General features: G+C 46.1%; 1 protein-coding gene across 2 annotated transcripts; it reads right to left on the reverse strand.

The window, feature by feature from the left end:
- Positions 1-342: 342 nt before the first annotated feature.
- Positions 343-24,054, reverse strand: LOC126994545 (gastrula zinc finger protein XlCGF8.2DB-like). 2 transcript variants are annotated; one of them, XM_050853876.1, is made up of 3 exons: positions 23,976-24,054; positions 3,767-5,153; positions 343-934 (listed from the first exon to the last, which is right to left on the reverse strand). In XM_050853876.1, exon 2 carries the CDS (start codon positions 4,851-4,853, stop codon positions 3,855-3,857), a length of 999 nt encoding a protein of 332 aa, XP_050709833.1. In that variant the 5' UTR covers positions 4,854-5,153; positions 23,976-24,054; the 3' UTR covers positions 343-934; positions 3,767-3,854. The 2 variants fall into 2 exon arrangements, 1 of the variants encoding a protein (XP_050709833.1); XR_007749262.1 differs by lacking the exon at positions 3,767-5,153 and having other exon boundaries at positions 23,976-24,046.

Consider the following 24,054-nt stretch of genomic DNA (forward strand, 5'->3'; position numbering starts at 1 on the left):
AGAGAGAGAGAGAGAGAGAGAGAGAGAGAGAGAGAGAGAGAGAGAGAGAGAGAGAGAGAGAGAGAGAGAGAGAGAGAGAGAGAGAGAGAGAGAGAGAGAGAGAGAGAGAGAGAGAGAGAGAGAGAGAGAGAGAGAGAGAGAGAGAGAGAGAGAGAGAGAGAGAGAGAGAGAGAGAGAGAGAGAGAGAGAGAGAGAGAGAGAGAGAGAGAGAGAGAGAGAGAGAGAGAGAGAGAGAGAGAGAGAGAGAGAGAGAGAGAGAGAGAGAGAGAGAGAGAGAGAGAGAGAGAGAGAGAGAGAGAGAGAGAGAGAGAGAGAGAGAGAGAGAGAGAGAGAGAGAGAGAGAGAGAGAGAGAGAGAGAGAGAGAGAGAGAGAGAGAGAGAGAGAGAGAGAGAGAGAGAGACGCCTCGCCACAGCCCACAGGATGTCCCCCTACAGTATGTTGACAACCCCCCAGACACCTGCCCCACACCACACAAAGGACTCTTAACGCCTGCCACACTTATCCGGGCTGCGTGGCAGCGTGGCCCCGGTTCAGTGCCCCTACAGGCCATCGGTGGTCCGGCTGGTGTGCTGCCCGCCGTCACCCTGAAGGCTTGGGTTCAAATCCCTGCCCTCAGTGATGCACCTCAGGATCCTTCACTGCTGCCAGCTCCTGTGGTCCTTCCTCACGTGTTGTCTTGTCTGCAGGTCATCCCAGACTCCCGGGCAGTGTCCTCCTCACCCCTAGGGCGACAGCACCCCCAGGCGGCCCTGACACCGACCTCAGCACCACAGGGCCACCAGCTGTGTCAGCAGTCCTGCCCGGGTGACCTGCCTTCCCGGGGCTGGGCAGATGCCCCCCGCCATGGGGTGCAGGACAGCCGGGGTGTTCCGGCAGCCTCTGGTCCCCAGGGATCTTCCCACCCGGCATGGCTGGCCTCCCGGCACCTCCACCTGAAGAAGGGGAAACATTTCACTGTTTGTTCCTCACAGAATAAAGCATCATGACACACAGCCTCTACATGATCCTGCCTGTTTTATCAGCCACTCTCCTCCCTCTCCCACACTAAGACACGTCAGCCATGACAAATTGCATGCTAGTGGCAGCTCTGGTCTTGGCCTTCACCAGCTGTTCCTGGCTGCGGGAATAAGATGCCCCCCTCCTGCCAGCCAGGAGAAGATACCTTCCCTCCCACCAGCCAGGACAAGACACCTCCCCTCCCACCAGCCAGGAAAAGACACCTCCCCTCCCACCAGCCAGGAAAAGACACCTCCCCTCCCACCAGCCAGGACAAGACACCTCCCATCCCACCAGCCACGACAAGACACCTCCCTTCCAACCAGCCAGGACAAGACACCTCCCATCCCACCAGCCAGGACAAGACACCTCCCCTCCCACCAGCCAGGACAAGACACCTCCCATCCCACCAGCCAGGACAAGACACCTCCCATCCCACCAGCCAGGACAAGACACCTCCCATCCCACCAGCCAGGACAAGACACCTCCCATCCAACCAGACAGGACAAGACAACTCCCATCAAACCTGACAGGACAAGACACCTCCCCTCCCACCAGCCAGGACAAGACACCTCCCTCCCACCAACCAGGACAAGACACCTCCCTCCCACCAGCCAGGAAAAGACACCTCCTCCCACCAGCCAGGACAAGACACCTCCCCTCCCACCAGCCAGGACAAGACACCTCCCATCCCACCAGCCAGGACAAGACACCTCCCATCCCACCAGCCAGGACAAGACATCTCCCATCCCACTAGCCAGGACAAGACACCTCCCATCCCACCAGCCAGGACAAGACACCTCCCATCCCACCAGCCAGGACAAGACACCTCCCATCCCACCAGCCAGGACAAGACACCTCCCATTCCACCAGCCAGGACAAGACACCTCCCATCCCACCAGCCAGGACAAGACACCTCCCATCCCACCAGCCAGGACAAGACACCTCCCATCCCACCAGCCAGGACAAGACACCTCCCATCCCACCAGCCAGGACAAGACACCTCCCATCCCACCAGCCAGGACAAGACACCTCCCATCCCACCAGCCAGGACAAGACACCTCCCATCCCACCAGCCAGGACAAGACACCTCCCATCCCACCAGCCAGGACATCACTTCATATCGCGACTGTACATTCTGAAAAAAAAATAAAAAAAAAAAAAAAAAAAAAACAATAACATCAGTAACGTGTTAATAGAGAAGACGCAAATGTCACCAAACTATTTGCAATTAGCAGGAAACTATCATGCACCTACCTCTGCGGCAGTCGTGAGGCAAATGACTGAGCACGGGAGCTGAATGCGCGTCATATAAAGTGTCGCGACAATAAAACGTCAATTAATTGTTTATTTTCAACTCTACACTTTTTCACCTTCAAATTAAAAAATGAATTTCAAATTAAAAAGTTTACTTTCATATTAAAAAATTACCTTCAAATTTTAAAAGTTGACTTTCAAATTTAAAAAAATAATTAAACTGAAAAATAAGTTAATATCATATGAATGTGTGTAGAGAGCTAGTTTTCGAAGCTTGATTTTCAGTTAACAGCATAATTCATATTGATTTATTAAATTGGACAGTTTTTATTTCCCTTAGTAAGTAGTAACTGCCTTGACTACCATGGGATGCATTACAAAGAAAAAAAGGATACAAATATTGATTTGTTTTCTCTGCAAACATGACACCTGACGATAATAAAAGCCTCAAAATCAAATGACTTATTTTAATAACATTGTATTCCCAGGCTTCTGTTTGTTATTTATTATTTTCCATGTAATTTTAAGTAATCCTAATGAATACTGCATGCTGAGGATCTAGCCAGCTCTGAAACATGCCATCAGATTTTCATGTTTTTTATATTTTTTATATTGGAATTAATTTAGAACTCTCGTCAGCTCAGTTGGTAGAGCGTCGCCTTGGCAACCGAAAGGTCATGGGTTCGACCCTGCCTCCTGACACCCGTCATGGGACCCTCCAAGCCTTGTGCAAGGATGCGGTAACCTATGGACAAACACAGGTCACTCCCCACTGTGCTTAAGAAATAAAAGCACTCCACAGTAGGTTTGGCAAGCCTTCCATCCTGGTGTAGCATTATAAACTGTATTTCCAGTGCAGGATTAAAAAAAGATGCTTGCTGGGTCACTGAGAGGGCCGAGTTGTGCTTAGCACCGTTAACTAGGGGCACGAAAGTGTTGCCAATGAGGATATAATGAGAAAATATCCCACAAGCTATGAAAACAGGCTCTACACACATTCACATACTAACTTGTTTTCAGTTTAATTACATTTTTCTTAATTTGTACTTTTTTATTTATTTGTGTCAACTTTTTAAATTTGAAAGTCAAGTATTTTAATTTGCAAGTCAACTTTTTAAATTTGAAAGTCAACTTTTTTTAATTTGAAAGTCAACTTTTTAAATCTGAAGGTCATTTTTTTTCATTTAAAGTTGAAAAGGTGTAGAGTCTGGGTTGATGGGTGGTCTTCAGGACAGCATGTGGGCAGTCTTAGGCACCTCGGCGGTGGCTGAAAAATCCCAGGTGGTTAGCAGCGGATTCGAACCTGCATCATGGACGACGCACCGAATGCAGGGCTGGCACACTAACCACTCAGCCACTGCCTCCCCATGGATGGAGAAATTGAGTCTTTGAAGCACTGAGAAACACCAAGTTCATTATGCTCCATGCAGAAATGACAGCAAGCATTCCGCAGCGGCCAGCCCTGACCTGTGCAATTCCCCGCACCAGCCACAGGGGGCAGCCTTACGTACCTCATGCTGATGCATCGAGGAAGATGACCCGTCAGCAGAACCAGGACGTGGCTGCGACCCGCCGCCCTCCACCACCACACACAGCACCTCAGGGGAAGTGGATCTTCATGTGCTGGGCAATATCTGCCTTCATCTTGAAATGCTTCCCACAAACATCACACTTGAACTCTCTCAGGCCAGAGTGTCTGAAGATGTGCACATTGAGATAAGACAAAGAACTGAACCTCTTGCCACACTCTTGGCATTCATGAGGTCTTTCACCAGTGTGTGTAAGGGTGTGTTTCTTGAGGTTATTCTTATTACTAAACATTTTGCCACACTCACGGCATTCATGAGGTCTTTCACTAGTGTGTGTAAGGGTGTGTTTCTTGAGGTCACTCTTTTGATTGAACTTTTTGCCACACTCTTTGCATTCATGAGGTCTTTCACCAGTGTGTGTAAAGGTGTGTGTGTTGAGGTTACACTTCTGAGTGAACTTTTTGCCACACTCTTTGCATTCATGAGGTCTTTCACCAGTGTGTGTAAAGGTGTGTGTCTTGAGGTCACTCTTTTGAGTGAACTTTTTGCCACACTCTTTGCATTCATGAGGTCTTTCACCAGTGTGTGTAGAGGTGTGTGTCTTGAGGTCACCCTTCTGAGTGAACTTTTTGCCACACTCTTTGCATTCATGAGGTCTTTCACCAGTGTGTATAAGGGTGTGTTTGTTGAGGTCACCCGTAAGCCTGAACTTTTTGCCACACTCACAGCATTCATGAGGTCTTTCATCAGTGTGTGTAAGGGTGTGTCTGTAGAGGTCACCCGTAAGCCTGAACTTTTTGCCACACTTACAGCATTCATGAGGTCTTTCACCAGTGTGTGTAAGGGTGTGTTTGTTGAGGTCACCCTTGAGCCTGAACTTTTTGCCACACTCATGGCATTCATGAGGTCTTTCACCAGTGTGTGTAAGGGTGTGTCTGTTAAGGTCACCTTTAAGCCTGAACTTTTTGCCACACTCATGGCATTCATGAGGTCTTCCTCCAGAGTGTGTGGGTGTTCTTGGTGAGGTCACCCTTCCCAGGGAGTCTTTTCCCACACTCTTGGCACTCATGGTTTCCTTCACCAGTGTGTGCAAGGCTGTGTCTAGTGGACCTTTTCTCAGTCTAAAGTCTTCTTGAACACAAACTTTCACTTTCCTTTATGGCTGGAGATGCCAGCAGCAAGGTGGTGGTGGTGGTGAGGTGGCTCTCCTGATCACCCCTGACCCTCACACCACAGACAGTCTGCTCCTGCTGGTCCCGGCTACTGCCCGGGCTTGCAGCCTCCACTGCAACAGAAGTCAACGGCAGTGAGGACGCAAGGAGCGCTGAGCACAGCACTGCCTCAGACCCTCACTTCTGCACCAGCGTGGCTGTTGGGACACAAAGATCACAACTTCACAAAAAAATCCTTCAAAATAAATGCCGTATTTGACAGCTTATAAGACACACACACACCCCAAATTTGGGCAGGCATGTGAAAAAAATATATATAATAAACGGGTTTAAACAACAAGTGTCAAATGAAGATTTTTGGCCTGACACTCGTAGAGCTCCCTTCTATTAGGCCATTTTTAAAGTCATATGTATTCAGATCATTATTAACCCCAATACTGTACACATAAAAGCCTTAATATATGCTGGGACCTACCAGAACAGTCCCTCTTAGACTCAAGAGTACTGCTTTGAGACGTAAAGAAACAAGGTATAGACAGCGACATTGTCAGAGGGGTAACGGGTATAAAGTTTGTACATCATATTTTTTGTATTATCATTCTACATCGTAAATCTAGTTGTTGTAATATTTTAGTACATTTTTAAAACATCAGGAAGTGTGAAGATAATCTTGTTTATTCTCTGTCGTATCTTTAGTTGAAATATTTTGTACACTTTTACAAGACAAGAAAGTGTGTCTTGCGCGTGTTGTCAGGTTTGGTGCACAACCGTCCGCTAGTTTGTTTAGGTACACGTATGGTTAAGTGACTTCACTTAGTTCTCTTCCTGACTGGTGTTACTTTATACAATGGAACCTCACATCTGGCGAATGTACGTATTACTCTGAAACTATAATGCCAAATGCAACATCACCAGATCTGGGGCAAACTTTAAATGGGGAAACATTACCAAGACTTTTTTCCAGGGGAGTGGAGTCGGAGTCAGAGTAGGTGGAGTTGGCTACTTTAGGTCGGAGTCGGAGTGGGTAAAAATACCCCCGACTCCGACTCCTTAACCCCCAGGATGCCAGCGGCGTTTATTTACGGCGGTGGGTAGGCGCACGCCGTGTGCCAGCAACGTTTATCTACGGCGGCAATTTAGAAAAATCGCCGTGGCCTTATTTTGACTGAGAAGCTTTTCATAATTTGTCAGGACACTTTTCATCATTTACCCCTCCTAGTCACTGATGTTCACCCCCCACCGAGCCTCTAGGGATCCCGAGGGTACAGGTCCTTTTCCTGACCTGACCGCAGTGCAGGGAGGATGTCTCGCTGCGCAAAGCACATTTTGCAAAAGCCCAACTTTGCTCGTGCCCTTGACAAGGCTCCTAGTGACTTCGCGTATAGTGATGCGAGTGACTTTGAGTCTGATAGTGACCTGATAAAGATTGTATATACAGTGATAGTGGTAGCTTGAGTGGTGAGGGAAGTGAGGTGCCGACGCCTTGCCACTCGCATTATGCCCAAGCAAGGAGGGTTTTAGAACCCTCTGCTGCTTCTCAGGCCAAAAGGCGCCTCTTATATGGCGATGGTGATAGACGACCTCCCTGGGGCGAGTAAGTCTACGGGATGTAACACTCCAAATATCGGAAATTTCCGGCGCCTAGAAATCATGGAAATTATAAGAGGTGGGTAGTAAAATGTATCAATTATGTGTCGTCTAATCATTCTGAACACTTTTCAGCAAAAAAAAATCCAAGTTTGCAAAAAATGCTTGGCACCGAGGGGGTTAACGTCATCATTTATCGTGTGATGCAGTTGTGAAGTTTTTTCTTTTACATCATCTAGAATTTGTCTATACAGAGTACGCGTAATTTGGATGTAAATGCTTGTGAGAAAAAGGACCTCAAGAGTCTACCGGCGCTACAGGCAGCATCTAAAAAGAAAAAAATTGCAATAGAGGGGGAGGGACATGGGGGCCGGAGTCGCAACTGTAAAATTTCCCGGAGTCGGAAAATTTTGTTTCTGACCGTAATTTTCCCATATTTCCGTCCTCTTATCCCAAGGACGTTAATCATAACTCCACAAAGCCTCAACACAAGTAAGGGCTGTGTAAAAACTCACCATATGTTCAGTAGTGTTTTATTGGGCAAAAGTGTGGCTCATGGGTTGAAGAATAACTATGAGTGTGTGGCAGCCTCTTCGTCACTGTCCTCGCTCGAGTCTTCTTCGTCATCTTGGATGGCTGGGTTGAACCTTTGTTGGTGGTCATAGTCTATGGACTGCATCACAAATCCATCAAAGTTTCAGTCTGGGTCGTCAATGTCCATGTCATCCGTCGCTTCTCCACCTCGTACCGCCACGGCGTACAATGGTACCAATCAAAAATGGCCACTGCCAAGCGAGAAGCTGGATGCGCACAGAGCGATTGCTAAATGCGATGCTATCTCGCGAAATGAAGGGCTTTGGAAAGTTTCTAACCCATCACCAGATGCGAGGTTCCACTGCATACAGTAGTGGTAAGTACTGCTGCTATACATGGTCACTTTAGAAAAGAGTTGCTATTGTTGGTGTAGAGCCGATCGCCATCTTGTTTACGTTTGCGGGGAGGTTTGCAGTTTTATTTACTAAGTACCACTGCAGCACTAAGACCTCAGTAGCTTATAAGACGCAGGGTTATTTTCTGGGACATTTTCTTGGAAAAAAAGTGCGTCTTAAGGCCCGTCCACACCAGGAATCTTTGTATGACAAAATTGCATCCCAGACGTTTATCAAATGGTTCCGGAAACCACTGGGATACTTTTGGATACTCTCGGGAAATAATGTTTCCTGTCCACACCTCAGGGTTGTTCTCAGGATGTCGGTGTGTGCGGAGATTGCTACAATGGCTTCTGTGTTTTACTTGTTACTGCACTCACTGGAGAGCAAGAAGAAGACAAGGAAACACATATGGGTGAGATCATTTATTGAAAGTTGAGCATTACAGAATGACTTACGTTTGGATGGAGGTGAGAGTTAATGGAGCAGGGTTTAATTAATTAATAATTCTCTTTGAATGTCCACCACTGACTGAGGAACTATTGCGGACGGTGGCTCCCAAAATACCACGAATCGATACAAGGCACAGAAAAGCCATTCCAGCTCCCATCAGCCTGCAGCCATAATCTGACAGGCAGAGATCCTTTTATGAGCCTCATTAAAACCTTTGAGATGTCAAAGCTGAGTTTCCATACAAACTTTACTAGTGTGCACAGTCTTGAGAAACAATTGGGAAGCATTTGAGAATAAAATTTTGTTTTCCATCCTGGATGGAAAACATGAGTATCTTTTGTGGGTATGTGCGGGTGTATTTACCTAGTTGTACTTTTACAGAGCCTGGGCTTACGCTCGTATGGCCCCGTCTCCGTATCTGTATTTGTCCAACTTTTCCTTAAAGCTTTGCACATGCCTCGCCGATACTACATCCTCACTTAGTCTGTTCCAAACCTCTATATTTCTTTGAGTGAAGCTATATTTCTTTATGTCTCTCAAGCATCTTCCTTTCCTAAATTTTTTAACTGTGTCCTCTTGTGTTCCTGGTGGTAATTCCTTCTTTTAGTAGTAACTCCTCATTATTTACTTCTTCCATTTTGCCCAATAATTTATAAATTTGTATTAGGTCTCCCCTTTCTCTTCTTTGTTCTAGTGTTGGTAGGTCCATTTCCTTTAATCTTTCATCATATGTCAATCCCTCCAGTTCTGGAACCATTTTTGTTGCCATCCTTTGGATTCTTTCTAGTGCTTTATGTGTTTCTTCTCATGGGGAGACCACACCACCTCCGCATATTCCAATTTTGGCCTAATCATAGTTATTAACTTTTTCATCATATCCTTAACCATGTAGTGGAATGCTAATCCTATATTTCTCACCATTCTATACGTATCACCGAATACCAGAGTAACATGACTCTCAGGCTGTTGATTATCTTGTATTGTCCCTCCCAGATCTCTCTCTTCTTGAACTTTCTTTAATATTTCTCCATCTCTCATTTTATATGTCCATTTTGGTCTCCCTTCACTCTTTCCCATTTCCATTACATGACATTTCTTCACACTGAATTCCATCTCCCATTTAATACTCCATTTCCAGATCTTGTTCAGGTCATCTTGCAGAATTTCAGTCTTTACTGTTTCTTATATGTCTCAGCAGTTTTGCATCGTCTGCAAACAGGCTCATATAACTGTTTACCCACTCTGGCACATCGTTGACATATACTAGGAAAAGTACTGGTGCCAATACCGATCCCTGAGGCACTCCATACTCTCTACAATTCTCCATTCCGATTTCATGTCCTTTACCACTGTTCTCATCTCTCTTCCCTTAAGGTAGCTTTCCATCAAGTTCTTCATTTTCTCTTTTACTCCTCCTTTATTGTCCAGCTTCCACAGCAGTCTTGTATGTGGAACTTTGTCGAACGCCTTCTTCAGGTCCAAGTAAACGCAATCAACCCATCCGTCCCTTTCCTGTATTATGTCTGTCACTCTTGAGTAAAAGCTCAGTAAGTTTGTTACACAAGGGCGCCCTTTTCTGAAGCCATATTGTTTACTTGTGATTATATTATGCTCTTCTAGAAATCTTGTCCATTGTTTCTTTATCAATTTCTCACATATTTTACATACTACACTGGTCAATGATACAGGTCTGTAGTTCAGGGGTTCTTCCTTCTTTCCACTTTTATATATGGGACCACTTCAGCCCTCCGCCACTCCTTTGGCACTTCACCAGTTGTTATTAAGGATTTAACACTTTAGCGCACACCCTCCCATTTGATTTTCTCGTCCAAAACGCACACCTGACTGGCTATTGGCAGGCCTGATTTTGGTACCTTGAGCGCGCGGTATAATTTTTTTTCAAAACTCGCTTATCGAATCTTTTGCTCGGTTCACTTTTATGAAACTACATACATTCCACTGCAAATTGTAAGCTCTTTCATACGGAAAGAAAAATAAACAATGTTTGTTTTATATTTTACCGAGATATTGCGAGTTGAAGTGACGCGAACCGATTTCTGAAAAAAAAAAAAAAACACATTTTCACATAGGAGTAAAAATACAACAAATTGTGTTCTATAACAAAAAAAGCAGACATTTATGAGGTAATTAGCGCAACAAACAGAATTTTGATACACCAATTATAACGCTCATAAATTTGAAAAAAAAAAATTGATTTAAAAAAAATTTCACTTTTTTCCACTGATCTCCATAACTGTTATAGTTTTTTTTTATGGTTTCATCTTAAAGAACAGATCATTACCTATACAATGGAAGGTTTCGAATTTCTTATATACGTATAGTTGATGAGTTAGGCTTTAAAGAGTAAAGGCTTTGGTAACCCTGCCCCCCGCCACACACTAAAGGGGCTCTCACACATTCCCGGTCCCGGTCGCGACCGTCCCCGATGACTCCCGATAAGCCGGTCGCCGGTCGACCGGCTGTAAGATCGGGGATTGTCGGCGGCAGACCGCCGGTCGACCGCCGGTCGACCCTGAGGACCGTAGACGCAGCCGACCACCGCCGGTCAACTTTAAAATTTTCAAAGATATCGGCGATGCGCCCGGTCGACCGGCGGTGTGGGAAAATGTCGCCGGTCGACCGGCGGTCAGCCGCCGACACCCACGGCAGACCGGCGGCAGACCGGCGGTCGACCGCGAGTGAACACCTGTGTCTGACCTGGGGATTAGCGAGGGAGGAAGGAGGAAAACGAAGAGGAACAGGTAGGAGCGAGGGATGAAGAGAGAGAGAGGGAGATGAGAGAAAGGAGGAAGAGGAATGGGTGAGAGAGAAAAAATAGAAAGATATATGTATATGTATGAGAGAGAGAGAGAGAGAGAGAGAGAGAGAGTTTTATGCACCCGAATGAATTTAGGTATGAAGCTGTTTATGAGGTAATTATAAATATATGAAAATGCAAAGAAGACTGGGAAACAAGAAAGATGAAAAATTGCCAACATACCTGGAGCTCAGAATCCCGAAAGCGTTTTCAACAGTCCTTCGTGCCCTTGAAAGACGGTAGTTGAACAATCTCTGATCAAGTCTTGCTTGTCTGTGGGGATAAGGCTTCATCATCCAATTCCTGAGAGGGAATGCATCATCCCCGACGAAAAAATAGGAGATCCGAGTGTTTCCTTGTGGAAGGGGTTCTGGTTCTGTCAGAGCTTGTTTGCTCTCCAAACCAGCTCGGAGGGAACATGTCAGGAACACTCCTCCGTCAGAAGCTGAACCAGGGGAGCCGATGGCAGTATATGTAAATTTGTAATCAGCGTCCACCACGGCCATGAGTACAATGGAATGAAAACCTTTGTAGTTGAAGTACAAAGAGCCACCATTCTGAGGGCACCTGATGGCAATGTGTTTGCCATCTATGGCACCAAGGCAGTGATGAAATTGCCACCTGTTTGAGAAATGACTGGCTATTGTTTCCCATCCTTCTGGTGTTGTGGGGCACTGAAGCACTTCTTCTTGATACTCCTCGATGATTGCCTCACATGTCTCTGGGATTATCTTGGAGATGGTATTGTTTGCAACTCTGAAGGAGTACTGGAGACTGAGGTAGCTCTCACTTGTAGCAAGGAACCTCAGAGTGATGGCGAGTCGAATAGCGGGTGAGATAGATTTCCGCCAAAAGGTGTCCTTCTTGACGATGCGTGGTTCCACTCTGTTCAGGATCTCCTGGAACATGTCTCTGTCCATGCGTATTAGGTTTTTGAAGCCTGCCGGGTCCTCTGCCTCTAGTTCCTTCATGAGAGTATCGTACATACCCAGAGTAACTCTTCTCTGCATCCATGGCCTCACCCACGTTGCCCTACGTTTCTTCTTCTGTATTTTTTGCAACCGTCTATTTTCCATCAGACATACAAGCGTCAACAAACTTTGGTCACTGTCCACGTCCAATTTCAGGAGTTCAATTTCGCGTTCACGAGAGCTGAGGAAAGCCATTGCGATGTCAAACTCACGAATGATCAAAACACCTGGACGGGTGTTTATATACCCTTCCAACTGGGCGTGACTACGAAAAGTGTTTGCTCGTCGATGTGCCGCAGGTCTGCCGCCGGTAGGCCGGCGGTCGACCGCCGACTGACCTGCTGCCGTCGCCGGTCGGAGAAATCGAAAATCGTATATGGTCGCCGGTCTACCGCCGGCAGACCGCCGGCTGACCGGCGGTAAGCCGCCGATCCGGGGATTATTGCCTATTTTGTCGGCGGTCGGTCCCCGATCGGCTTATCGGGAGTCATCGGGGACGGTCGCGACCGGGACCGGGAATGTGTGAGAGCCCCTTGACCCGTCCGTGACCGCTAGAGAGTCAACTGAAGAGATTTTCACCAGTCACCAGGAAAATTTCCCGGCAAGAAGGGTCTATCAGCTTACCTTGAGCCGCCATGCGCTAGCCTGTCTACAGACCAAGTATTACGCGTCAAAGAGAATTACAGAGATTTTGGTGAATTTTTTTGTATCAGTGACGCGATAGTCGCGTCAATCATAAGCCGTGCTTTTTGACCAGACAATTATACTGACGCGTATTTCGCGTCCACGTGGGCGAAAGTGTTAATGATATTATATACCGGTCCAACCAGCTCATTTCTGCATTCTTTCAATATATAACCTGAGACTCCATCCAGTCCTGCTACTTTCCTCTCTTCCAGTTCCTCCATCATTTTAAATATCTCCTCTTCATTTACTGTGACTTCTTCCATATGAGCATCTATCTTGTTTTCTTGTGGTTCGTTGAATTTTGATTCTTTTGTAAAAACTTGCTGGAACATTTTGTTTAATAGCTCAGTCATGTCTTTAGGATCTTCGATGATCACATTCCTGTCACTCAATCTTTCTATTGTTTCCCTTGGTTTGATATTTCCATTTATGAATCTATAAAACAGTTTAGGTTGTTCCTTACACTTTTCTACAATATCCTTTTCATATCCCTTTTCTTCTCTCCTTACTTTCATGTACAGTAATCCCTCGTCTATCGCGGGGGTTAGGTTCCAGAACCCCCGCGATAGGCGAAAATCCGCAAAGTAGCGACCTCTTATTTTTTTATTATTTATATATATTTTAAGGCTTTATAAACCCTCCCCACGCTCTTACAAACCTTTCCCACATTCCTATTGACCTTTCTCACACTCTTATAAACACTTCCTACGACGTGCTCGGGCTAGCTCTTGGGTTGACCATGTCTGGTGGGATGAGTTACAGTGGTGCAATGAGGGGAGGAGGCGGGGCCGGTGGGGGTACAGTTGAGTTAGTAAATTCTCTTTTGGAGAGAATTGAAGAGTTGGAGAGGACTGTGGAGGCCATGAGGAAGGAAAATCGAGCCCTTCGTTCATCAGGTCCTCAGACAGGCGACGTACATAGTACACCGTCACAAGATGGGGGCTGGCAGGTAGTCAAGAGCCATGGCAACTGCTTAAAGCTGAAGAGGACCAATCCTGCGGGTGTGGAGTGCCGCAACTCCTTCCAGGCTCTCTCTGAGCTGAGGGAGGGAGTGAAGGAGCAGGAGATGAAGGAGAGGAGGGCAGATGACAAATCCCTGCCCAGAGGTAACATTTTGGTTGTTGGGGATAGCCAGGTCAGGTTGTTAGATAGGGCCTTCTGTGCTAAAGATAGGACACGTAGGACAAGGGTGTGTTTTCCTGGGGCGGGGATTAAGGATGTCAGCGACAGGGTAGAGTCGTGCATGTCAGGCGAGGGAGTCAAACCCATCATCTGCCTGAGCGTGGGAGGGAACGACATAAGCAGGTTAGGTAGTGAGCAGCTCCTGCGTCGCTACATTGAGGGTATTCGAAGAATTACGACCAAAGGCGGGGTTCCTGTGGTGTGTGGGGTTCTGCCAAGGCGGCGGGTTGGTGCCATTTGGATGTCCAGGGCTATTGCATTAAACTGCAGGTTGGCAGATTATTGCAAAGCCAATGGATGGATATTTGTTGACGCCTGGGACGGTTTCTTTGGCAAGAACCACCTATACCAGAGGGATGGGGTTCACCTTTCATGGGAGGGGGTACAGATCTTGTCTGATGCCCTTGAACGTGGATTCGGGGCCCTGCAGGTTTTTTTAGGGTAAGTAAGAAGGGGCCCAAGATGGCAATACCAAGAGGGAGCACTAAATGTAGTAATAATAATAGCGGCTGCAGGGTAAGGCAAGGGGTAGGTCTAAATGTGTACTATACAAACAGTAGAAGTATTAGGAATAAGACAGATTTATTGAGGGGAAAGGCGTGCGTAGAGAAATTTGATATGATAGCGATCACAGAGTCATGGATAAACACTGCAGACAGACACTTTCTCCCAGAATTAGTGATTGAAGGGTACAAGTTATTCCACCAAGATCGAATAGGCAGGAAGGGGGGTGGGGTCGCACTCTTCATCAGGGACAATCTTAAGTGTGTCATTAACAACTCAATCAAGGAAGATAGCAATACAGAATCCCTCTGGGTAGAAACAATAGGTAGGAAGGAGAACCTTGTCATCGGAGTACTTTACAGACCGCCCAATCTTACCAGGGACAGTAGCCAACCCCTTTTACAAGAAATTAGTAGGGCGTCAAGATATAGGAATGTGTGTGTAATTGGGGATTTCAATTATAGGAACATAGAGTGGGATACTTTATCCGGAGACCAAGAGGCACAGGATTTGTTAGATGTGATACAGGATAGTTTCCTTAAACAGTTAATTAGAACACCAACGAGGGAAGAAAATATTTTGGATTTGTTGTTAACTAATAGAGAGGACATAATAAGCAACATTGAGGTTGGGGATTCATTAGGTAACAGTGATCATAAGGAAATTAGATTTAATATTAAATGGGAGGATAGAGTAAGCAGTAACAACACATTAATACCTGACTTCAGGAAGGCAGACCACGAGGGGTTAAGAAAACAGCTGCAGAGGCTTAGGGGAGTGAGATCAGAAGTAGGTCAGGACCCAGAGCAGGGAGGGGCGGTAATCTCTGGTGAGGTCACTAGTCAGGTCAGTAGCTTGGAGGGTGAGTACAATAGTCTGGTCAGGGAGATTAAATTAGGACACAAACAGTTTATACCTCACAGGGAAGTCAGGTCAACAGGTAATTACCCGAGATGGATGACAGACAGGCTAAAAACTGAAATAGGAAGGAAAAGATGACTATATGTTAGAATCAAAAGGGGGGAAACTCACCTAAGGGAGAGTTACAATGACTTAGCTAGAGCAGTAAAGAATAACATACGTATGGCAAAACGTAATTATGAGATTAGAATTGCCAGGGAAGCAAAGACCAATCCAAAGGGCTTCTTTCAGCTTTATAAGACCAAGGTTAGGGATAAGATAGGGCCGCTTAAGTCAGGAGAATCACTGACTGATAGTGATGAGGAAATGAGCGAGGCGTTAAATAGATATTTCTTAACTGTATTTACCAAGGAAAGATTAGATGATATACCTCAGGGAGAACAGATCTACAGGGGAGAAGAGGTAGAAGAATTAACCGACATCAACATAAGTAGGGAGCTCGTGATTAGACAGATAGATAGACTTAAAGTCACTAAGGCGCCAGGGCCAGATGAACTTTTCCCCAGGGTAATAAAGGAATGTGAAACTGAAATAAGTGGGCAGTTAACAGAAGTATTTAGGAAGTCACTAGACACAGGGGTGGTGCCTGTTTCATGGAGGCAGGCACACGTTATTCCAATATTTAAGAAGGGAGACAAATCTTCTATGGAGAACTATAGGCCGATTAGTTTGACGTCAGTTATAGGTAAAATGATTGAGTCATTAATAGCTGAGAGTATTAGGGACCATATAGACCGACATAGTTTAATTCACGACTCACAGCATGGGTTTACTAAAGGAAAGTCGTGCCTCACTAATCTTATATCCTTTTACAATAGAGTATACGAGGCAGCTGACAATGATGAGAGCTATGATGTGGTTTATCTTGATTTTAGTAAGGCCCTCGATAAGGTACCACACCAGAGACTGTTAAATAAAGTCAGGGCTCATGGGATAAGAGGGAAGGTATTTGATTGGATTAAGGCGTGGATTAGCGACAGGAAACAGAGGGTTACCATTAACGGTAAAAAATCCGAATGGGGTAATGTTACCAGTGGGGTTCCTCAAGGTTCAGTTTTAGGCCCGCTTTTATTCATTATCTACATCAATGACATAGACAATGGGATAACTAGTGACATAGGTAAATTTGCAGATGACACCAAAATAGGACGCACTATTAGGACAGGGGAGGATGCTAGAGCACTGCAGGAGGATCTCAACAAACTGTCAGCTTGGTCAGAGAAATGGCAGATGAATTTTAACATCACCAAGTGTAGCGTACTTAGTGTAGGAACACGCAACCCATTACACGGGTATAATTTAGACTCCACAGCGATAGGCAGATCAGAGTGTGAAAGGGATTTGGGAGTGTTAGTGAACTCTGATCTAAAACTAAGGAAGCAATGTTTTAGTGCGAGGAATAGGGCTAACAGGGTATTAGGCTTTATTAACAGGACGGTAACCAACAGGAGTGCAGAGGTCATCCTCAGACTCTATTTAGCGTTAGTTAGGCCACACCTAGATTATGCTGTCCAGTTTTGGTGCCCATACTACAGAATGGACATCAACTTGCTAGAATCAGTTCAGAGGAGGATGACCAAGATGATTCAGGGGCTGAGGAACCTCCCATATCAAAATAGGCTGAAACATCTAAACTTACATTCACTAGAGAGACGAAGTGCGGGGAGATCTGATAGAAGTATTCAAATGGGTCAAGGGTTACAACAAAGGCGATATAAGTAAAGTACCGAGAATTAGCCAACAGGATAGAACTCGCAGTAATGGATTTAAATTAGAAAAGTATAGATTTAGGAGAGATATAGGCAAGCATTGGTTTAGTAATAGGGTGGTGGGGGAATGGAATAGACTCAGCAATCACATAGTTAGTGCAGCGACGATAGCTTGTTTTAAGAGTAGACTGGATAGATACATGGACGAGGACGACAGGTGGCAGTGAGGTGTGGGTGCAGTAAGGTGACGGGGTACTGGATGCGTGCCTAGTACCGCCGGTATAACGAGGATCAAGACTCTACCTGTAACCCCTGTAACTACACCTCACGCACCGTGAGTAGTGGGGGGGATTCTGGAGCTGCCCAGTGTAGACCACCCGGCCTCTTGCAGTTTCCCTATGTTCTTATGTTCTTATTACGGCGCAGTCCCAATAAATGATACTACGTATAATTTTTGTTTCGACTTTCGACATTTGCTTCGTAAATACGAACTTCGCGCAGGAATTAGTTTGGCGGGGCGGAAGATTACTCAGAGAAAGGACAATATGAGCGTAGCTCATTTATTTTATGTCACAATTAGGTAAATACATGGAAGGGGAAAGGGAGGAGAGAGACAGAGTGAGTCATGAAAAAACTACCGATAGAGGATGTAAGAAGGGAGAACAAGGAAAAGTAGTGGAGGAAACAGGTAGAGATAAAGAGGATGAAAACAAGAAGGGTGTGGGGAGGGAGGGACAGTGGGGAGAGTCATGTCAGGTGCTGAGGAAGAGTCAGGTGAGGTCCTGAGGGATAGTCAGGTCAGGACTTCAGTCAGGACATGACAGGACTCTCACTTCCGCCCCTCTCTCCCCACACCCTTTACATTTCATTTCACCTTCTGTGTGTGTGTGTGTGTGTGTGTGTGTGTGTGTGTGTGTGTGTGTGTGTGTGTGTGTGTGTGTGTGTGTGTGTGTGTGTGTGTGCGTGTGTGTGTGTTCATATAATCTAATGGGGAAGGAGAAAGGGAGGAAGAGTGGTAGAGTGAGAGATAAGACTACAGATAAGAGGGTGTGAGACAGGAGGAAACAAGGGAAGTGAGTGGAGGGAATGGGACGGGAAAAGAAGAGAGGTAGCCAGGATCAGGTAAAGGTGAGGAAAGAGGGGGAGAGAAAAGGTGCGAGTGGGAGGGAAAAAGATTAAAAGAGAGAGGTAGGGAGGGTCAGGTAAAGGTGAGGAAAGAGGGGGAGAGAAAGGGTGTGAGTGGGAGGGAAAGAGATTAAAAGAGAAAGGTAGGGAGGGTCAGGTAAATATGAGAAAAGAGGGGGAGGGAAAGAGATTAAAAGAGAGAGGTAGGGAGGGTCAGGTAAAGGTGAGGAAAGAGGGGGAGAGAAAGGGTGTGAGTGGGAGGGAAAGAGATTAAAAGAGAGGTAGGGAGGGTCAGGTAAAGGTGAGGAAAGAGGGGGAGAGAAAGGGTGTGAGTGGGAGGGAAAGAGATTAAAAGAGAAAAACTGGGAGGGAGGTGAAAGGAAAAGAAGAAAGAAATGAGAAGGAAGGAGAAAAATATGGGTACGGAGAGGGAGAAGAAAAAAAGGAAGTGGAGAGGAGTGAACCAGGGAAAAGACTAACGGCGCAATAGCCCGTGACGGAAAAATAAAAAGAAATAGGTGGGTGACGTAGGTGCTTATTTAGGTGTGTTCCTACTTACGTTGATTTATATCGTTTTCATTTTTAAGGCTAGAAAATTATTATTTTACCGCAAAATCCCGCGATATAGCGAAATCTCCGCGATACGATACAATTTAAAAATCCGCGATACAGCGAGACCGCGATAAGTGAACCGCGATATGGCGAGGGGTTACTGTATTCATTCCTAACCACCTTATAATCTTCTTTATTCGTTTGGTTTTTATTTCTTTTCAATCTTTTCCACGCTTTGTCTTTTTTTTCTTTTGCCTTAGCACATTTTGCATTAAACCAGTCCTTTTTTCCTTTTTCTTTGGGTTTGTATTCTGGTACCAATTTCATAACTCCTGATTTATACACCTCCATGAAAATATCATACTTTTCTTGCACTTCACTTGTTCTCTTTAACTCTTCCCAGTCCAGCTCTCCATAGTATTTCCTGAGGTTTTCCATTTCTGCCTTCCTATAGGTTAAGGGAACGTCGCACCCCAATATACGTAGAATTATGGCAAATGGGTGATTTTCTGTGAAACACACGAAGAGCATCTATATACTACTCCCAACACTGTCACAATGTTTTACAATTGTATTTGCTATATAAATATATTTTAAGAAAAAAAGATAAAATATTGGCAACATCTGGCAACCCCATACGCATGCATAACACTTGTTTACAATGTGATACGGGTAAATATATAAATATTTTTTTTTATTTCATTGGATAGAATAATGTTGCTGGAGGTTTTTGGCATCTTTTCGATGAGGCTATAGCCTCCCTTCCCATTGTTTCAGGCCTCAGTGACACACAAACAGAGAGGCGGGTTATACTTTTATTCTGGTCTCCTCATACTTCATCATTTACCTTGCTTTACTACATCATGGGTGGTGCCAAGAAAGGCAAGAAGGCACTACGTAAAAGTGCAGAGAAGGCCCGTGCTGCTCTGAAGACTTTATGACTATAACGCAGGTTACAGAGTTGGAAATATTCAGCCACTGCTTGGATTACCAACTACATATATTGGATAAGTTGTCCTCGAAAGAGAAGATATAAAATGGGAGAGTGTGGGAGGGCAAAAAGGACGTAAGAGAGTGAAGGGAGACTCAAAAGAATATGCAGCTAGAGAGTTTTAACTTTAAATAGACGGCCTTTTAATGCCGGCGAACTTTAAATGTCCATTTACTGATAACTTACTTTTTCATACTTTGTCGCAACATAACTCTCCTTAGAATTAACGAATTTTAATTATTCTTTTTGCACTTTAAAGTATATTTTGAGGTCTTATTTTTCCAAAAGCAAATAAAAGGAACATTCATTTATAATATGTTTATCAATTTCTTCAATAATTTTAAGGTATTTAATAAATATGTACTTCGCATATAAAAAATCGCAATAAACTGTAGATGTAAATTACATCAAATCTACTCTGGAATTATTGATTTTAGATGTCTAATCATACTTTCATTTGAAATGTAGAAAAAAGGGTTTGGTCAGGCCAATACGGAGAAATGATAAATTACATATTTTAAATTATCAACACTATTCCCAGTATCCTCACTACGTACTATATATACCGAAAGTAGAACTTGGCAAATAACAGCTTGGGGTAAGTATGTACAACACAACAAGAGAAAAAAAAGAAATCTAATGTCACCACACCTATAAGGTCAGCCGACGTACCCTTAACCTGTTTCTTATATATGATTCATCCCCTTCACTTCCTTCCTCCTCTGTTTCCATCTCTATTATCACGTGGTAACTCTTGCCCAGGAGTCCATACCTTAATTCATTTGTCAAGTGCATTCCCTTTGTTAACACCAGGTCCAGTCTCGCCGGTTCGTCTCCACTTCTATATCTTGTGTTTTCCTTCACCCATTGCGTCATCAAGTTTTCCGTCATCAATCTAAAAAACCTTTCCCCCCATGCCGTTTCACTACCTCCACTTTCAAACATCTCACAATTTACCTCCTCACAATTAAAGTCACCAACTAGTGGGACTCTTTTTTTTTTTTTTTTTTTGCCCTGAGTATTCTACTTAAACTCTGGATGATATCTTCAATCATGGTCTCATATTCTTCTTTACTCCATGAGTTAGTTTTGGTGGAACATAAGTTGCTATAATCGTCATCCTTTCCATGTTTTTATTCTCCAGATTTACACTCACTATTTCCGCCTTTCCTTCTCCATGTACTACTGATTTTACTAATGACTCCTTTCTCGTCATTATCATCACTCCTCCTCCACCTTTGCCTTTTCTATCTCTCATCCATACATTGTAGTTATTATCAAACACTATTTAGATGACCTCATTCAGTTTGGTTTCTGTTAAGGGTTAATAGTCTCTGGTGAGGTACCGTATCGAAGGACTTACTAACGTCAAGATAAACTACATCATAACTCTCATCGTTGTCAGACGATGTCAGCTGCCTCGTATACTTTACTGTAAAATGATAAAAGGTTAGTAGGGCATGACTTTCCTTTAGTAAACCCATGCTGTGAGTCATGAATTAAAATATGTCTGTCAATATGGTCCCTAATGCTATCTGCTATTATTGACTCAAGCATTTTACCAATAACTGACGTCAAACTAATCGGCCTATAGCTTTGCATAGAAGATTTGTCTTCCTTCTTATAGATTGGAATAACGTGTGCCTGCCTCCATGAAACAGGCACCACCCCTGTGTTTAGCGACTTCCTAAAAACTTCTGTTAGCTGCCCACTGATTTCAGAATTACATTTTTTTAATAATAAAAGATAGCCATGAAGTGTGTGGGAACTAGCGTGGTTGCAGGTGGCTAGGCCCACAGGCAGGGCATGAAGTAAGGTACGATTCAATATGAAATTGCGATGGTTATTTTAGGGCTAAATGTACAGCTTGGCATTACGGTTCGATATCCTTCCTCGCGTATATACGGTACCATTCAAAAGTATGATTATTCTTTTTGTACTTATTTCATACAATTTCCGTACCCACTCAATTTAGTAGGGGGAAAAAGGACGAGGTCAAGTCACCTCACCTCAGTTTAGGGGAAGGTCAATGAGTCACATCTCTGGGCACACTGGCGCTGGGCTGTGACTTCATCAGCTGGGCGAGGTTCTCAGCCCAGGCTCTCCAGGCTCTGGACCTGGGCCTGGGAATGTCCCCTCAGACCAATGGGCTGAGTGAGGTGGCGTGGATGCCGCGCACCACCCACGATTACTGGCATCCAAAGGCGGCACACCATCCACAGTGGAAATAGGCTACCATCAGGGTATATGTTCAGAGAGTTGCCCATCCCACTGTGGTACTTCTCACCCTAACCATGGGTTAGATCTCATTATTCTATGCATTTTAAACCCCATAAATATGCATCGCAAACTGATAGAAACGCTGCTACCGATTTTTAAAAAGTTAGTGGGTTTCTTGCGGGCCGCGGTGTTGTGGACCTCGGGCATGGGAGGGATAGCGTGACATCCACACGCATTGACATTTCACGGGTAACTGACTTTGTATTTACCTTTTATTTTATTATTGAAAATAGGAAATAATTACGGCTACCACTGTTTACGAGCGCTGTACTTGACTGCTCTGGCAACAGCCGCAGCAGCGGTGCAGCCGGTGTTGCGAGAAATACCTTCTTGCAGAAATATCGGTAATATTTTATAAGAAGTCCGCCTCCCCCTTCGCCACTCCATCCCCCCCTACCCCCCTAGCCAAAATCACTGAAAAATGGGCTTCCAAAATTTCCCAAGAAAAATCCCTAAATGAAGGAAAATTCCCTAGTCTCGAAAGTAAGGAAAGTACTAACTTAATAACCTAACAGCCCCCCTCCTAATCAAGGGGGGCTGTGCCCCCACTGGCCCCCCCATTGTAGGGAATTGTCCTTAATTTAGGGATTTTTCTGGGGAAATTTTGGAAGCAGGGGGTCCAGGGGAGGCGCAGCCCCCCTTGGAAAAGAGGGTGGTCAAGGGGGGCGAAGCCCTCTCGTTAGCAGATCGTAAAGTTCGGTTGGAGTAGTTTAAATATGCTCCCCACCAAAAAAAAAAAAAACACGATATGTCGGCGCATCATGCATGTGAGGGGGTCCAAGGGGGGCGAGGGGACTTTCCTTACTTTCGAGACTAGGGAACTTTCCTTCATTGAGGGATTTTTCTAGGGAAATTTTGGAAGCCCATTTTTTCAGTGATTATGGTTTCCCCCCAATTCCCCAGGCTTGTCTTGGGGGGTAGGGGGGGCTGGAGTGGCGAAGGGGGAGGCGGACTTCTTATAAAGTATTACCGAAATGTCTTATATACATGTGGGTGGGGTCCAGGGAGGGCTGCGCCTCCCCTGGTAAGAATGGGGGTCAAGGGGGGTGAACATCCCCCTTTAACCAGGTCGTAAAGTTAGGTTGGGGTAGTTTAAATATGCTCCCCCACCCTAAACCCTATGTGAGCTATTTTGCAACTGCAGCGGCAGCAACGTCGCTGCGGCCGCCGCCAAAGGAGGCTACGCTTTCGTGATGAAATTGCAATGTCATTTTTTAGTATTTTCCGAAAAAAATTATCTCCAAATGAAAAAGCACAATATTTTGCCCAGTGTATGAAATTTTGAAATGGGCAACTCTCTGAACATTTAGCACAGTCAGCAGGTCTGAGCGCCAGTGATCCCGAGGTGAACCACATGATCAGGGACGCAACACTCCGCGGGCAGGGAAGGGCAAGCCATACTGCTGCCCGGGCACATTATTGGCACATCAGTAAAGGAAACATTAACGGCTGGGAGGTGCACCATGAGCGCCAACTTGTACTGAAGGCCAAGGGTGTGCTGCAGGGCTCCTGTGTCCACGCGGGGCTGCTGGAGCCACACCTCACACCCCCACCGCAGCCCGGTCACACCTCCCCCCCCGCCACAGCCCGGCCACACCTCACACCCCCGCCACAGCCCAGCCACGCCTCACACCCCACCACCGCCCAGCCACCCCTCCCCCCCACAGCCTGGCCACACCTCACCCCCCACCACAGCCCAGCCACACCTCCCCCCCCGCCACAGCCCGGCCACTCACCCCCCGCCACAGTCCGGCCACCTCACCCCCTGCCACAGCCCGCCACACCTCAACCCCCGCCACAGCCACACCGCAACCCCCCCCCACAGCCCGGGCACACCTCACCCCCCCCCCCCGCCACAGCCAGGCCACACCTCACACCCCCGCCACACCCCCGCCACAGTCCGGCCACCTCTCACCCCCTGCCAGCCCAGCCACACCTCACCCACTGCCACACTTCACACTCCCGCCACAGCCCGGCCACACCTCACACCCCCGCCAGCCCAGCCACACCTCGCACCCCCGCCACAACCCGGCCACACCTCACCCACCGCCACACCTCACACCCCTGCCACAACCTGGCCACACCTCACCCCTGCCACAGCCCGGCCACACCTCACCCCTGCCACAACCGGCCACACATCACCCCTGCCCCCGCCACAGCCCGGCCACACCTCAACCCCCGCCCCTGCCACAGCCCGGCCACACCTCACCCCCTGCCCCTGCCACAGCCCGGCCACACCTCACCCCCCCGCCACAGCCCGGCCACACCTCACCCCCCCCCGCCACAGCCCACTTCCTCCCTGCCTCTTACCGTCACCGCTCCTGCTAAGAAGTAATAACACAGCGTCCCTCTCTGCCTCTCTGCTGATGCTGACGCTGATGCTTGGGGT

This window comes from Eriocheir sinensis, unplaced genomic scaffold, assembly GCF_024679095.1.
Source record: "Eriocheir sinensis breed Jianghai 21 unplaced genomic scaffold, ASM2467909v1 Scaffold818, whole genome shotgun sequence".
NCBI classification, from domain to species: domain Eukaryota; kingdom Metazoa; phylum Arthropoda; class Malacostraca; order Decapoda; family Varunidae; genus Eriocheir; species Eriocheir sinensis.

Coding starts and splice junctions, on each gene's coding strand:
- LOC126994545 (XM_050853876.1), bottom strand. CDS start 4,853: ATGAGTGCCAAGAGTGTGGGAAAAGACTCCCTGGGAAGGGTGACCTCA.